Genomic DNA, 14,397 nt, shown 5'->3' with positions numbered 1-14,397 from the left:
CAGTCTCTCTTTTCGCTCTCTCTCCATATATATATTTAAATTTAAATTTTAAAAGCACACACTTTACATCATAAAGGCCAGAGCTTACCTTTCATATGGAATTCTCTTCATTCCACTGTCTTTGAAATAATCTACTAGTTGTTTCTGAGTTCTTCCACTGTGAATAAAGATTCAGATTTTTAATAAAGAACAGTAAGTCAGCATTAATTTTTCAGAGTAAAAGACAAAAGAAAAGATTTACCCATCCTCTCTCATAAATATACACACATATATTTTATTTTTTGAGACTGAGTCTCACTCTATTGCCCAGGGTGGAGTGCAGTGGCGTGATCTCTGCCTCATGGGTTTAAGCGATTCTCATGCCTCAGCCTCCCGAGTAGCTGGGATTACAGGTGTCCGCTAACACGCCCAGCTAATTTTTGTATTTTTAGTAGAGATGGGGTTTCACCATGTTGGCCAGGCTGATATCGAATTCCTGACCTCAAATGATCCACCCGCCTTGGCCTTCCAAAGTGCTGGGATTACAGGTGTGAGCCACCGGGCTCGGCCCACATACATATTTAAAAGTTATACTTTGTAGTAAGCGTAACTGAATTTGTAAGCAAAGTTTTATTAAGCCTATTTTTTCCATTATTTTATTTCATATGCTTCCTCTAGTTATTCTTTCACAATACCTCCACTTTGTGTGTAATTCTCTGAAATATTTTATAACACTTCTTTCTTGACTAGGAATTACCTATTTTCTCAGCTTTACAAACCAGTGAGGGGCCCATGCAAGCCATGGCATGGCCCCTACCTGTATCTGAAGGAGGAGCCCCGGCTGAAGAAGACGGCTTTTGCTTTTGGCTTAGGTTGGTCCAAAAGTCTAAAAAAGGTGTGATACTCTACACAAATCTTCCAGAAGTTCTTACATTCATCTCTACTACCCAACAAAAATTCTAATGTGTCCTGGTAAGGTCCCTAGAAACAAAACACAAAGGTTAATTAATTCAAGAATGAAGTATTGGACAAGAGAAAGTACATTTAGGAAGCAGATCACACGATAGGGAATTCCAAAATTAAAAATTAGTAAGGTTTTTTTTTGAGACAGGATCTTGCTCTGTGCCCAGGCTGGAGTGCAATGGCGTGATCTTGGCTCACTGCAACTTCAACCTCCCAGGCTCAAACAATCCTCCCACCTCAGCCGCTCCCCTCCTACCGCTCAGTAGGGACTACAGGCTCACAACACCAAGCCCAGCTGATTTTTGTATTTTTTGTAGAAAAAGGGTTTTGCCATGTTGGCCAGGCTGGTCTTGAACTCCTGAGCCCAAGTGATCTGCCCACCTCAGCCTCCCAAAGTACTGGGATTACAGGTGTGCACCACTGCACCCAGCCCAGGAAGGGTTTTTCTAAAAGTTGTATACAAAGTCTTCTGGTTCCATCTGCTTAATTAAGAAAAGATAAACAGTATATATATTCATAGTAGAACTAGCAGAAAAATGAAGTCACCCACAATCACACAACTATCAACATTCTGAATTCTATCTTTGTAAACACTTTTTCCACCTAGCCTTGGCATTTTTCATGCCAGCTGACATATTTACATGTTATTACTGAATTGTTTCTACATGGTATATATTTTTAAAATCTAGGATATTTTAGATGTCCAGGACATGCAGTTTTCAGGCCTACAAATATTGCCCTGAAGGAACTGCATTCACTTTCAGTTATTCCTTAGGATAAATTCCTAGAAATGGAAATCTGAGCTCAAAGACTGCACATTTTTGAACCTGCTGATGTATGTTACCCAATTACCTTCCACAAAGACTGTAATACTTTGAATCTAACATTTAGTCTTTAAAACGTGCTTAGGTAAGTAAAATGTAACTTTGCTAAGTGCAGATGCAAACAGTTCTGGGCTTTGACTTATCGCCCTATTCAAGTTAATAGCTGCTTTGGTGAACTTTCCCTATCATCTCAAATAACTGCAGGAAACTTTATTTTTTTTACTTACAGAGTAAAACATCTTTTACTTGTGTTTCTTATGTGTGTTTGGCATTCCTTCTACTTCCCTTTCATCCACAGAAGAGATATTTGTACAACAATTAAAGCCACTTTCAAGCCTTCTACCAAAAGCAAACACACTTACACATAGCACGTGAACCCAGTGTGTACCAAAAGCCCTACTACTCAAGTGCCTTTTAAAGGCGTAGGCAAAGCTTTTCTTCTGACTGGCCCAAAGGCTCTAAATCTCCCATAACCCAAAATGTGTCTGGGCTGACACATGCATGGCCATCTCTTAAGCTTCAAACCCCATGGTAGCTTGGCAAATCTACTTTTTATTTTCTAACTCCTTTTGTACAACGGAAATGCAGCAACTGGCACATCTTTGAATAACTGGAAGTACTGGATTTTACCAAATACACTGCACAGGCATTTATTTTTTCCATTTTTACTCATTTCAGTAAATTCATATGTAATTATTACTTTATTAATGAGCAGTCAGTAAAGAAGGGAATATTTACTCCCTGATAATCAAGGCTTCTTCAATTAGAGCTATTCAAAGATCAATTTCTGAATGAAGGACACAAGAGAACACTGGGGATACTCCTCAGTTCATTCTGAAGCTCTCAACTGCTGTAGGGCTTCAGATCATTTTGAATACTTTGTTCTTCAGCTTCCTTACCTAGAGAACAAAGAGGCTGCAATAACCATGGTTCTTAGCAGCCCCTAGGAGCTTGTCAGATGTGCACCTTCTTGGGTTCATCCCAGACCCACTGAATCTGAAACCCTGGGGTTTTGAGCCAGCAACACGTGAGTGACAAAGTTCCTGGGGGAGGTAAGTGCGAGACCAGCTAGGCAGACTGCCCTCAGCCCCTCCAGACCTAAGTCCCGAATCCTGTCCTTGAGTTCTTGTGTGCATTATGCTGAAATGATTTACAAAGTAGTTATGTTTTAGTAGAATAAATTATGAGTTAAAAAATGGTCAAAATAGGCTGGGCATGGTGGCTCACGCCTGTAATCCCAGCACTTTGGGAGGCCAAGGCAGGTGGATCACCTGAGGTCAGGAGTTTGAGACCAGCCTGAACAACATGGAGAAACCCTGTCTCTACAAAAATACAAAATTAGCCAGGTGTGGTGGCGCATGCCTGTAATCCCAGCTACTTGGGAGGCTGAGGCAGGAGAATCGCTTGAACCCGGGAGGTGGAGGGTTGCGGTGAGCCGAGATCATGCCATTGCACTCCAGCCTGGGCAACAAGAGCGAAACTCTGTCTCAAAAAAATAAATAAATAAATAAATAAAATTAAAAAAAATAAAAAGCTAAAAATAATACTTACATGAACCTCTGGATGAAGTTTGATAAGAAATCTTTTCCTCTTGAAGCTTAGTTTACGGACCTTGGACCAGTTGAAAGTGTTGATTTTGGTGGTGCCCTGAAATTCAAGAGACAGACAGATTACATTTGTATCTAACACATAACCCCTTCCTCATGAAATAGGGAATGCTTAAATTACATCCTTGCCAACACAGCAATCTACTTGGCATTTTACCATTATATCTGAAATAGCTGACTTAAAATGTCAATAACTAAACATATTAATCTATCTGTTCTAGAAAGATAATTTAATTTTTTTTTGAGATGGAGTCTTGCTCTGTTGCCCAGGCTAGAGTGCAGTGGTAGAATCTCCGCTCACTGCAGCCTCAAACTCCTGGGCTCATGCAATCATCCTGCCTCAGCCTCTGGAGCAGCTGGGACTACAGACACCAGACACCAATCTTGCCTAATTTTCTATTTTTAATTTTTTTTGTAGAGATGAGGTCTTGCTCTGTTGCCCAGGCTGGTCTCCAACTCGAGGCACATCTGGAACACACGGACACTGAAAGGTTCAAAGAGATGGAAAAAGATGTACTTAACAACTGACCAAAAGAAAGCTGCTGGAGCAATATTATCATCAGACACAGTGCATGAGAAAGAGGGCTTACATCATCTAAAAGCAATTCACCAGGAAGATACACTTGGACTTGTATCTCTCCCTATATTGTTTCAAATATTTATAGGAAATAGACAATTAGAAGAAGAAATGGAAAGATTTGCACTTTTTTTCTTTTTTTTTGAGACAGAGTCTCACTGTATCACCCAGGCTGGAGTGCAGTGGTACGATCTCCATTCGCTGTAACCTCCGCCTCCTGGGTTCAAGCAGTTCTCCTGCCTCAGCCTCCTGAGTAGCCAGGACTACAGGTGTGTGCCACCACACCTGGCTAATTTTTGTATTTTTAGTAGAGATGGGGTTTCACCATGTTGGCCAGGCTGCTCTTGAACTCCTGACCTCAGGTGATTAGTCCACCTTGCCTCCCAAAGTGCTGGGATTTACAGGCATGACCCACTGTGCCTGGCTAATTTTAATTTCTTTGATAAGGTTTTATTGCAAAATTTTAAAATCAATGTTAATATACATTTTTTGAAGTTCACTCCTGCAAGGAGGGTGGTCTGGAAGGGGCAGTGATAGTGGCCAGGCAGGGCGGGGAGTAGAGTCAGGTTTCTCACTGAAGCTAGAACACAGTGCTAGAGTGTAACAGGAGCGAATGATGGGAATTCCTGGTTTCAGCAGATACAGACACAGATATAGAGGTAAATATAGATATGTGAGGTGAGGGGGTATATGTACATGTGTGTAGCATTGTCTGTTGAGAGGGCCAGAAGTGGTGATACCCCCCAAAGCAATGGGCACACTGAGTGCATGGATCTTGGTCTCTAAATACCAGTCTTCACTAAAACGGCTGGGCTCTGTGGGGAAATGGCTGACTCCATGGTGAAGCAGGCAAAGTACAAAACAAAGCCTGGCATGTTTTATTCTGTAAGAAAGCAAAGAAGTGCTCATAAAATGAAAGGACATGTGAGAAGGACACAAGAGGCAGCTTGAAGAGCCTCCCTTGGGCCAAATGTGGGAAAGTTAAAGATAAAAATAAATAATGAAACCAACAGATTATCAAGTACCAGATTTGAATCTATGAATCCACAGTGACATAAACTAAATAAATGGAGAGAAAACTCTTCCTTCCAGTAGTAGGAAGAATGGGATTTAAAGAGTCATCACTGGGCAACCATCATAGTGACCTAACTAGAAGATGAGTGTGATGAGGTACAAGATATTTACTTAGTCTCACAGCATCTCTCCACAAAATACTTAGTAACAAAGGACAAAAAGTAACCTCTCTTTCCTTAAGAGATAAGGAGTCTCAAACTCCTGGGCTCAAGCAATCATCCTGTCTCAGCCTCTAGAGCAGCTGGGAATACAGGCACCTGATACCAATCCTGGCTAATTTTCTATTTTTAATTTTTTCTTGTTTAACGAGTTAAAGGCAGATGGGCATCTCAGGTAAAGGCCAGCAGGACCTTTTGTAGAGATGTGGTCTTGCTATGTTGCCCAGGCTGGTCTCAAACACCTGGCCTCAAGTGATCCTCCTGCTTCAGCCTCTGTTGGGACTATAGGCATGAGCCACTACCTAGTCAAAAACAACTTTGTATACAGAAAAGCTGGCAAACATCATCTTGACCAAGTGATCAATGTTACCACCACTACCAATGGGACAGATGGACCCTATGTGCCACATGAATCAGGACACATCATCACTCTGGGAGTTTCTCACCTAGGCAGTGAGCCCAGGGTCTGATCCTGGGAAAGCACTGCACAATCCCATATCATAAACATTCTACAAAATGACTGCCCTGTAATCTTCCAAAATGTCAAGGTCATGAAAACCAAGGAAAGGAGGAAGAATGTTCCAGATTGCAGAGACCAGAGAGACATAATGCCTGGGTACAGCATTTGCTCCTAGACTGGACCTTCTGTAGTAAACAACACTGGGACAACCAGTTAAAGGCAGACTGGCATCTCAGGTAAAGGCCAGCAGGACCTTTCTGTGCTGTTTGTGTAGCTTTTCTATAAGCTTGAAATGGTTTCAAAATAAAATTTTAAAAACGTCTGAGACACTGCTTGGGCATTTCAGCGACTATACGTTTGATGTTACCAACATTTACTCTTACCTGCAAACTCAGTGCAAGAGGCAGCAAGGTTAGGGACACAGTCCCCTCAGAGACAGCTCCAAAGGAAAAAACAAACCCCTTTAGCCATAAGGAGTAAAACACTGATACATGCTACCACATGAGTGAAACTGGAAACAAGGAAACACTACACACAACAGACCACATGTTTGTATGATCCCACTTATATGAAATATCTAAAATAGGGAAATCCATAGAGAGGGAATATCCTGATGGGTGCCTGTTCTGGATACCAGTGGTTGCTGGGGGCTGGCGGAGTAACTGCTAAAGAGTATGAGGGTCTCTTTTTGGGATGATGAAAACGTTCTGAAATTAGATAGTAGTGATGGTCATACAACTGTGTAAGTATCCTAAAACAACTGAATTGTATACTTCAACATGGTGAATTTTATGGCATATACATTTTATCTCAATTAAAAAAAAAATCCTGAGTTAGATGTTCTCAAAGCCAAGATACAAACGTTAGGGTCTAAATGAGGACTTAAGCTTCCTAGTTCCCAAAATATTGCCCCAACACTAAGTCGTTCTAATTTCTACTGAAAGTAAAATATTGAAGGCCAGGTGCTGTGGCTCACGCCTGTGATCTCAGCACTTTGGGAGGCTGAGGTGAGCAGATCACCTGAGGTCAGGAATTTAAAAAAAAAAAAAAATTAGCTGGACATGGTGGCCAGTGCCTGTAATCCTAGCTACTCAGCAGGCTGAGGCAGGAAAATCATTTGAACCCAGGAGGCGCAGGTTGCAGTGAGCAGAGACTGCGCCACTGTACTCCAGCCTGGGCAACAAAGGGAGACTCCGTCTCAAAAAAAAAAAAAAAAAAAAAAAAGGTAAAATATTGGAGGATTTTCAACTACATTCTCAAAATTCCTGTCCTAAATTGTATTCTCAAAAACAAAGCAAAACAAAACATCAACAAAAGGAAACAAAATCCCCACAGCCCCAGCTCTAGATATCATTTATATATCCAGGACAGAGTCTTAAAAAACCAAGGGCCTAGGCCGGGCACGGTGGCTCATGCCTGTAATCCCAGCACTTTGGGAGGCCAAGGTGGGCGGATCACGAGGTCAGGAGATCAAGACCATCCTGGCTAACACAGTGAAACCCCGCCTCTACTAAAAATACAAAAAATTAGCCAGACGTGGTGGCAGGCGCCTCTAAGTCCCAGCTACTCGGGAGGCTGAGGCAGGAGAATCCCTTGAAGCCGGGAGGCGGAGGTTGCAGTGAGCTGAGATCGCGCCACTGTACTCCCACCTGGGCGACAGAGTGAGACTCCATCTCAAAAACAAAACAAAAAACTGAGGGCCTCCCACGGAGGTAAGAGATGAAGCCCTCCCAAGAAGAGGGCCGACAATAGCTCAGAGGCCCCCAAATAACTGCTCCAGCTGCTTGTTCAATCCCTTCTGGTCAAAATAAGAAATTTCTACAGCTGTCTCTTGGTATCTGTAGGGGATTGGTTCTAGGACCCTCTACCCCAGTACCCAAATCTATAAATCTTGAGGCTCTGATAGAAAATGGTGTAGTATTTGCATATAACCTACACACACCATCTCTACAAAAAAACCTACAATTTTTGTAGAGATGAGGTCTTGCTTTGTTGCTAAGGCTGGTCTCCCGAGCTCTGGTGATTCTCTTGCCTTGACCTTCCAAAGTGCTGGGATTACAGGCTTGAGCTACCACGCTGGGCTTCCTGTATACTTTAATAAAATCATTTCTAGATTACTTATGTACCTAATACAATGTAAACGTCACATAGTTTTACTGTACTGTGTTAAATTTGTATTTTTTAAAAAATTACACAGACACATATATGTGTGTGTGTGTGTTCTGAGACAGAGTTTCGCTCTTGTTGCCCAGGCTGGAGTGCAATGGTGCGATCTTGGCTCACTGTAACCTCGGCCTCCTGGATTCAAGCGATTCTCCTGCCTCAGCCTCCTGAGTAGCTGGCATTACAGGCACCTGCCACCACACCTGGCTAATTTTTGTATTTTTAGTAGAGATGGGGTTTCACCATGTTGGCCAAGCTGGTCTTGAACTCGTGACCTCAGGTGATCTACCAGCCTTGGCCTCCCAAAGTTCTGGGATTACAGGTGTGAGCCACCGCGCCCAGCCTGTATTGTTTTTTATCGTTTATTTTCCTGCGGATATGGAGGGCCAACTGTATATCCCAGGGTCTTGACCACCATGATAAAAGGAGAAATAAATAGAAAATCCAAGGACAATCACAGCTTTCATCTACTGCACCCTGACTTGACAGACTTTAAGACAACACTTTTAAACCTGCACAGTTAGCTGTGGAATGCTAAAATCTACTGTTTTCATTTTCATATTCATCCAATAATCCAGGGCATATCTGAAAATGCCATATAGACTACACGACTGGAAACAAACTGCCAGGTCAGGGTCACCCACTCCACATCAAGTCCTCTTCCTCAGACAGAACTAGCTTCACCTCTCTTGGCTGCCTTTCTGGGATTTACTCTCATGCATCCATTCATTCACCCGTATTTCTGAAAAGCACATTTATGTCAGCTAGCACATTCTCCACTTTGAAATCTTGCCTCCTCAACATCTGTCACTGCCAATACCTCACACCTACCCCTCCCCACACTCTCCTAATTGTTGGTAAATTTTAAATTCAGTATTTATATTAATGGTCATGTAAGCATTGCTCACAAGCTGAGCTATGGTGAATTTAACTACTTTTTTTATATTATAAAGTAAAGCTTCCTTCTTCAAAATTTCCTTGAGAATCCTAATTGCCTCTTTTCATTTGCTTCACTGGCATGTACCTATCCCTAGTTAACACTCTTCCACACGGTCCAGCACAAGAAATGAGTCCCTGGTCTACCCTCTCTCCCGGGGCCCTGCCCTCTGCTCTGGTGTTGGTGGATGCTCTCTTGGCAGGCAGAACCTGTGTCTTCCTCTGCCTGTCTCGGATGTGGACCACCCTATTTCCTTCTTTCTCACTTTTATTTCATTCCCTCCTCTAGTTTTTCCTTACAAAGGGCGAGTAGTAGTTAAATTTTTAAAAAATCTACATGTGTGAAAAAAGGTTTTCTCTGTACAGAAGTCATGTGGAACAGAGCACAGAATTCTACTCTAGAGCCCCCCATACACCAAATTAAAAAAAAAAAAATCGCCAAATGCTCGGGGAAACTGATTTGCGTAATAATAAAACTGTAGTCTCAAAAAAAAAAAAAAAAGAATTAGTTTGGAAATAATTTCCTTTTAATGTTTGAGCTGCTGCCATTGCAGTGCCATTGCACTCCAGCCTGGGCAACAAGAATGAAACTCCGTCTCAAAAAAAAAAAAAAAAAAAAAAAAAGAGAGAGAGAAATTGTACCAGCTCTTCTTTGTACCTCTGGTTGAATTCAGCTGTGAATCCATCTGGTCCTGGGCTACTTTTTTTTTTTTTTTTTTTTTTTTACTTGGTAGGATATTATTGCCTCAATTTCACACCACATTTCTGGTCTATTCAGGGATTCAATTTCCCCCTGGCTCGGAAAGCCCCGTTGCTTTCTAGCTTCCAGTACTGCTACGGAATAGTTCCAGGCCATTTTAAATCACACTTCTTTCTCTCTTCTTCCTGGGAGTTCTTGGGTCTTCTCCACTATTATCCTTTGTTGGATGGATAGACTGCAAAATTTTTCTCCCATTCTGTAGGGTTGTCTGTTCACTCTGATGATAGTTTCTTTTGCTGTGCATAAGCTTTTCAGTTTAATTAAATCTCATTTATCAATTTTTGCTTTTGTTGCAATTGCTTTTGGCATTTTCGTCATGAAATCCTTCCTGTGCCTGTGTCCTGAATGGCATTGCCTAGATTTTCTTCCAGGGTTTTTTTTGTTTTTGTTTTTGAGACAGGGTCTCACTTCATCGCCCAGACTGGAGTATAGTGGCTTGATTTTGGCTCACTGCAACCTCCGCCTCCCAGGCTCAAGCGGTTCTCCTGCCTCAGTCTCTCAAGTAGCTGGGGTTATAGGCACCCACTATCATGCCTGGCTAATTATTATATTAGTAGAGACAGGGTTTTACCATGTTGGCCCCAGGCTGGTCTTGAACTCCTGACATCAAGTGATCTGCCCCCATCGGCCTCCGAAAGTGCTGGGATTCAGACGTGAGCCACTGTGTCTAGCCCTCATCTAGGGTTTTTATAAGTTTCTTTCTGGTTCAGTCTTGGGAGGGTATACGTGTCCAGGAATTTATCAATTTCTTTTAGATTTTCCAGTTTATGTGCACAGAGGTGTTTACAGCATTCTCTGACGATCGTTTATATTTCCGTGGGTTCAGTGGTGATATTCCCCTATCATTTCAGATTGTTCATTTGATTATTCTCTATTATCTTCTTTACTAGTCTAGCTAGCAGTCTATTTTATTAATTTTTTCAAAAAACCAGCTCCTGGATTTGATTTTTTGAAGGGTTTTTTGTGTCTCTATCTCTTCAGTTCAGCTCTGATCTTGGCTATTTCTTGTCTTCTGCTAGCTTTGAGGTTTGTTTGCTCTTGATTTTTTAGTTCTTTTAGTTGAGATGTTAGGTTGTTAACCTGAGATCTTTCTAGCTTTTTGATGTGGGCATTTAGTACTATAAATTTCCCTCTTAACACTGCTTTAGCTGCATCCCAGATTCTGATATGTTATCTCTTTGTTCTCATTAGTTTCAAATAATTCTTGATTTCTACCTTAATTTCATTATTTACCCAAGAGTCATTCAGGAGCAGGTTGTTCAATTTCCATATAGTTGTGTGGTTTTCAGTGAATGTTTAAATCTTGAGTTCTAATTTGATTGTGCTGTGGTGTAAGAGACTGTTTGTTATGATTTCAGTTCTTATGCATTTGCTGAGGAGTGTTTTGCTTCCGATTATGTGATCAGTTTTAGACAAAGTGCCATGTGGTGATGAGAAGAATTTATATTCTGTTGTTTTTGGGGGGACAGTTCTGTAGCTATCTATAAGGTCACTTTATCCAGGGCTGAGTTCAGGTCCTGAATATTTTCAGAAAGTTAACTTTCTGTCTTGATGATCTGTCTAATATTGTCAGTGGGGTGTTAAAGTCTCCTATTATTATTGTGTGGGAGTCTAAGTCGTTTTTTAGATCTTTAAGAATTTGCTTTATGAATCTGGGGGCTCCTGTATTGGGTGCATATATATTTAGGATAATTAGCTCTCTTGTTGAACCCTTTACCATTATATAATGCCCTTCTTTGTCTTTTTTAATCTTTGTTGCTTTAAAGTCTGTTCTGTCAGAAACTAGGATTGCAAGCCTTGTTTTTTTCTGTTTTCCATTTGCTTGGTAAATTTTATTCCATCCCTTCATTTTGAGCCTATGTGTGTCTTTGCACGTGAGACAGGTCTCTTGAAGACAGCATACCCATAGGTCTTGGCTCTTTATCCAGCTTGCCATTCTGTGTCTTTTAATTGGGGGCATTTAGCCCATTTACATTTAAGGTTAATATTGTTATATGTGAATTTCATCCTGTCATCATGGTGCTAGCTGGTTATTTTGCAGACTTGTTTTTGTGGTTGCTTTATAGTGTCACTGGTCTATGTATTTCAGTGTGTTTTTGCAGTGGCTGTTAACAGTTTTTCCTTTCTGTATTTAGTGCTTCCTTCAGGAGCTCTTGCAAAGCAGGCCTGGTGGTGATGAATTCCCTAAGCACTTGCTTGTCTGAAAAGAATCTTATTTCTGTTTTGCTTATGAAGTTTAGTTTGGCCAGATATGAAATTCTGGGTTGGAAATTTTTTCCTAAGAATGTTGAATATTGGCCCCCAATCTCTTCTGGCTTGTAGGGTTTCTGCTGAGAGGTCCCCTGTTAGTCTGAAGGGATTCCCTTTGTAGATGACCTGGCCTTTCTCTCTGGCTGCCTTTAATATTTTTTCTTTTATTTCAGCCTTGGAGAGTCTGATGATTATATGTCTTGGGGCAGATCTTCTTGTGGAGTATCTTACTGGGGTTCTCTGCATTTCCTGAATTTGAATATTAGCCTGTCTCGTTAGGTTGGGGAAATTCTCCTGGATGATATCCCAAAGTACGTTTTCCAACTTGATTCCATTCTCCCTGTCTCTTTTGGGTAACCCAATCAGTTATAGGTTTGGTCTCTTCACATAATCCCATATTTCTTGGAGGTTCTGTCATTCCTTTTCATTCTTTTCTCTCTATTCTTGTCTGCCTATTTCAGAAAGATAGTCTTCAATGCTCTGAGATTCTTTCCTCTGCTTGGCCTATTCTGCTATTGATACTTGTGATTGCAATGTGAGGTTCTCGTGTTGTGTTTTTCAGCTACATCAGGTCGGTTATGTTTCTCTCAAAACTGGCTATAAGCTCCTGTGTTGTTTTATCATGGTCCTTAGCTTCTTTGCATTGGGTTACAACATGCTCCTTTAGCTCAGCAAAGTTCATTATTACCCACCTTCCAAAGCCTGCTTCTGTCAATAACGCTATCTCAGCCTCAGCCCCAGCCCATTTCTATGCCCTTGCCAGAGAGGTATTGTGGTCATTTGGAGGACAAGAGGCACTCTGACTTTTTGAGTGTTCAGCATTTTTGTGTTGATTTTCTCATCTCTGTGGGTTTATCAAACTTTGATCTTTGAGGTTGCTGACCTTTGAATGGGGCTTTTATGGGTTTTTTGGTTCATGTTGTTGTTGTTTTCTGTTTTTTTTTTTGATACAGGGTCTCACTTTGTCACCCAGGGTGGAGTGCAGTGGCACGATCTTGGCTCACTGCAACCTCTGCCTCACAGATTCAAGCAGTTCTCCCTCCTCAGCCTACCGCTGTGCGTGGCTAATTTTTTTTTTTTTTTTTTTGTATTTTTAGTAGAGATGGGGTTTCACCACTTGGCCAGGCTGGTCTTGAACTTCTGACCTCAGGTGATCTGCTTGTTTCAGCCTCCCACAGTGCTGGGATTACAGGTGTTTGTTTTTTGAGACAGTCTCGCTCTGTTGCCCAGGGTGGAGTGCAGTGGTGTGATCTCAGCTCACTGCAACCTCTGCCTCCCCATGTTCAAGTGATTATCCTGTCTCAGCCTCCTAAATAGCTGGGACTACAGGTGCCCACCACTACACCCAGCTAATTTTCGTATTTTTAGTAGAGATGGTGTTTCAACATGTTGTCCAGGCTGGTCTTGAACTCCTGACCTCAAGTGATCTGCCCACCTCAGCCTCCCAAAGTGCTGGGATTACAGGTGTGAGCCACTACGCCTGGCCTGTTGTTTTTAGGGCTGCTGCAGTTTGCTGGGAGTCGCTCCAGACCCTGGTTGCCTCGATTTTTCTGTACCTGGAGGTATCACCAGCAAAGCCTGTGAAACAGAAAAGATAGCAGGCAGCTTCCTCCTCTAAAAGCTTTATCCCAGGAGGGTACTGACTTGTTGCTGGCCCAAATGCACCTGTAGGGGGTGGCTCACCCAGTCAGGAGGAACAGGGTCAGGGGCCCACTTAAAGCAGCAGCCTGGCTGCTTTTTGCAGAGTAGGTATGCTGCATGTGGGGGAACTCTTCCTTATCCAGACTCCAAAGCCAGCAGGCTAAAATGGCTGAGTCAACCAAACTAGAGATGGTGGCCACCCCACCCCCGCAGGAACTTGGATCCATCTCAGGCAGATTTCCAGCCTGCTGCTGTTGGCTGGCTAGAATTCCAAGCCAGTGGGTCTTAACTTGTGAGGTGCTGTGGAAGTGGGCCTCACAGAATGATACTGCTTGGCTCCCTGGATTCAGCCTCCTTCTTAGGGATTTGTACAAACAGATTTCCCACCTTGCTGGGGGTCCTGAGGCTGAAGTATGTGAAACTCCTAGGTCTCTGTGTGTGCCTCAGTGGCTGCTCTGCTGAGACTGAACACAACTCTGTGTATTGGACACAAGGTCCTAGTGGCATGGGCTCATGAGGGGATCTCCTGATCTGTGGGTTGCAAACATCTGTGGGAGAGGTGTAGTTTCCTGGGTGAGGTTGCACAGTCACTCACCATTTCCCTTGGCTGGGGATGGGGGTTCCTTTGGCTCCATGCTGCTCTTGGGTGGGCCATCAACCCCCACCCTCGCTTTTCTTCATCCTCTGTGGGTTGAGTTGTTCGCCTAGTTAGTTTCAGTGCAGGAACCTGAATATTTCAGTTGAAGGTGAATCTACTCACCCCTTTTCTTTCCTCTTCGTGAGTGGTGTGAACCTCAGTTGCTTCTAATCAGCCATCTTGGATCCTCCTATATTATAATTTTAAATATCTGCGCTTAGAACTGAGGCTGCCATACCTCTGTGGATGATGGAGATGAAATTGTGGAGCCCAAGGTCTGCTGGGGTTAGGTTCCTATTGTTGCATGTGGGGCCAGGCAGTAAACCTGCTGAAAAGTAGCAGAGCATGTGCCAGCACAACTCTGCAGG

General features: G+C 42.5%; 1 protein-coding gene across 4 annotated transcripts in view; it reads right to left on the bottom strand.

The window, feature by feature from the left end:
* The window catches only part of FARP2 (FERM, ARH/RhoGEF and pleckstrin domain protein 2), a 139,241-nt gene that overhangs the window by 59,124 nt on the left and 65,720 nt on the right, over positions 1 to 14,397 (bottom strand). For all 4 annotated transcript variants that reach the window (XM_034955575.3, XM_034955576.2, XM_034955577.3 and 1 more), the window contains exons 9-11: positions 3,318 to 3,413; positions 797 to 960; positions 89 to 157 (exon numbers count right to left, since the gene is read on the bottom strand). In XM_034955575.3, the coding sequence (XP_034811466.1) occupies positions 89 to 157; positions 797 to 960; positions 3,318 to 3,413 (329 nt within the window). The remainder of the gene's footprint in view (positions 1 to 88; positions 158 to 796; positions 961 to 3,317; positions 3,414 to 14,397) is intronic.

The sequence above is a fragment of the Pan paniscus genome, chromosome 13 (assembly GCF_029289425.2).
Source record: "Pan paniscus chromosome 13, NHGRI_mPanPan1-v2.0_pri, whole genome shotgun sequence".
Classification (NCBI taxonomy): domain Eukaryota; kingdom Metazoa; phylum Chordata; class Mammalia; order Primates; family Hominidae; genus Pan; species Pan paniscus.
The sequence above is the reverse complement of the archived record's forward strand: the minus strand, read 5'-3'. Positions and strand labels throughout refer to the sequence as shown.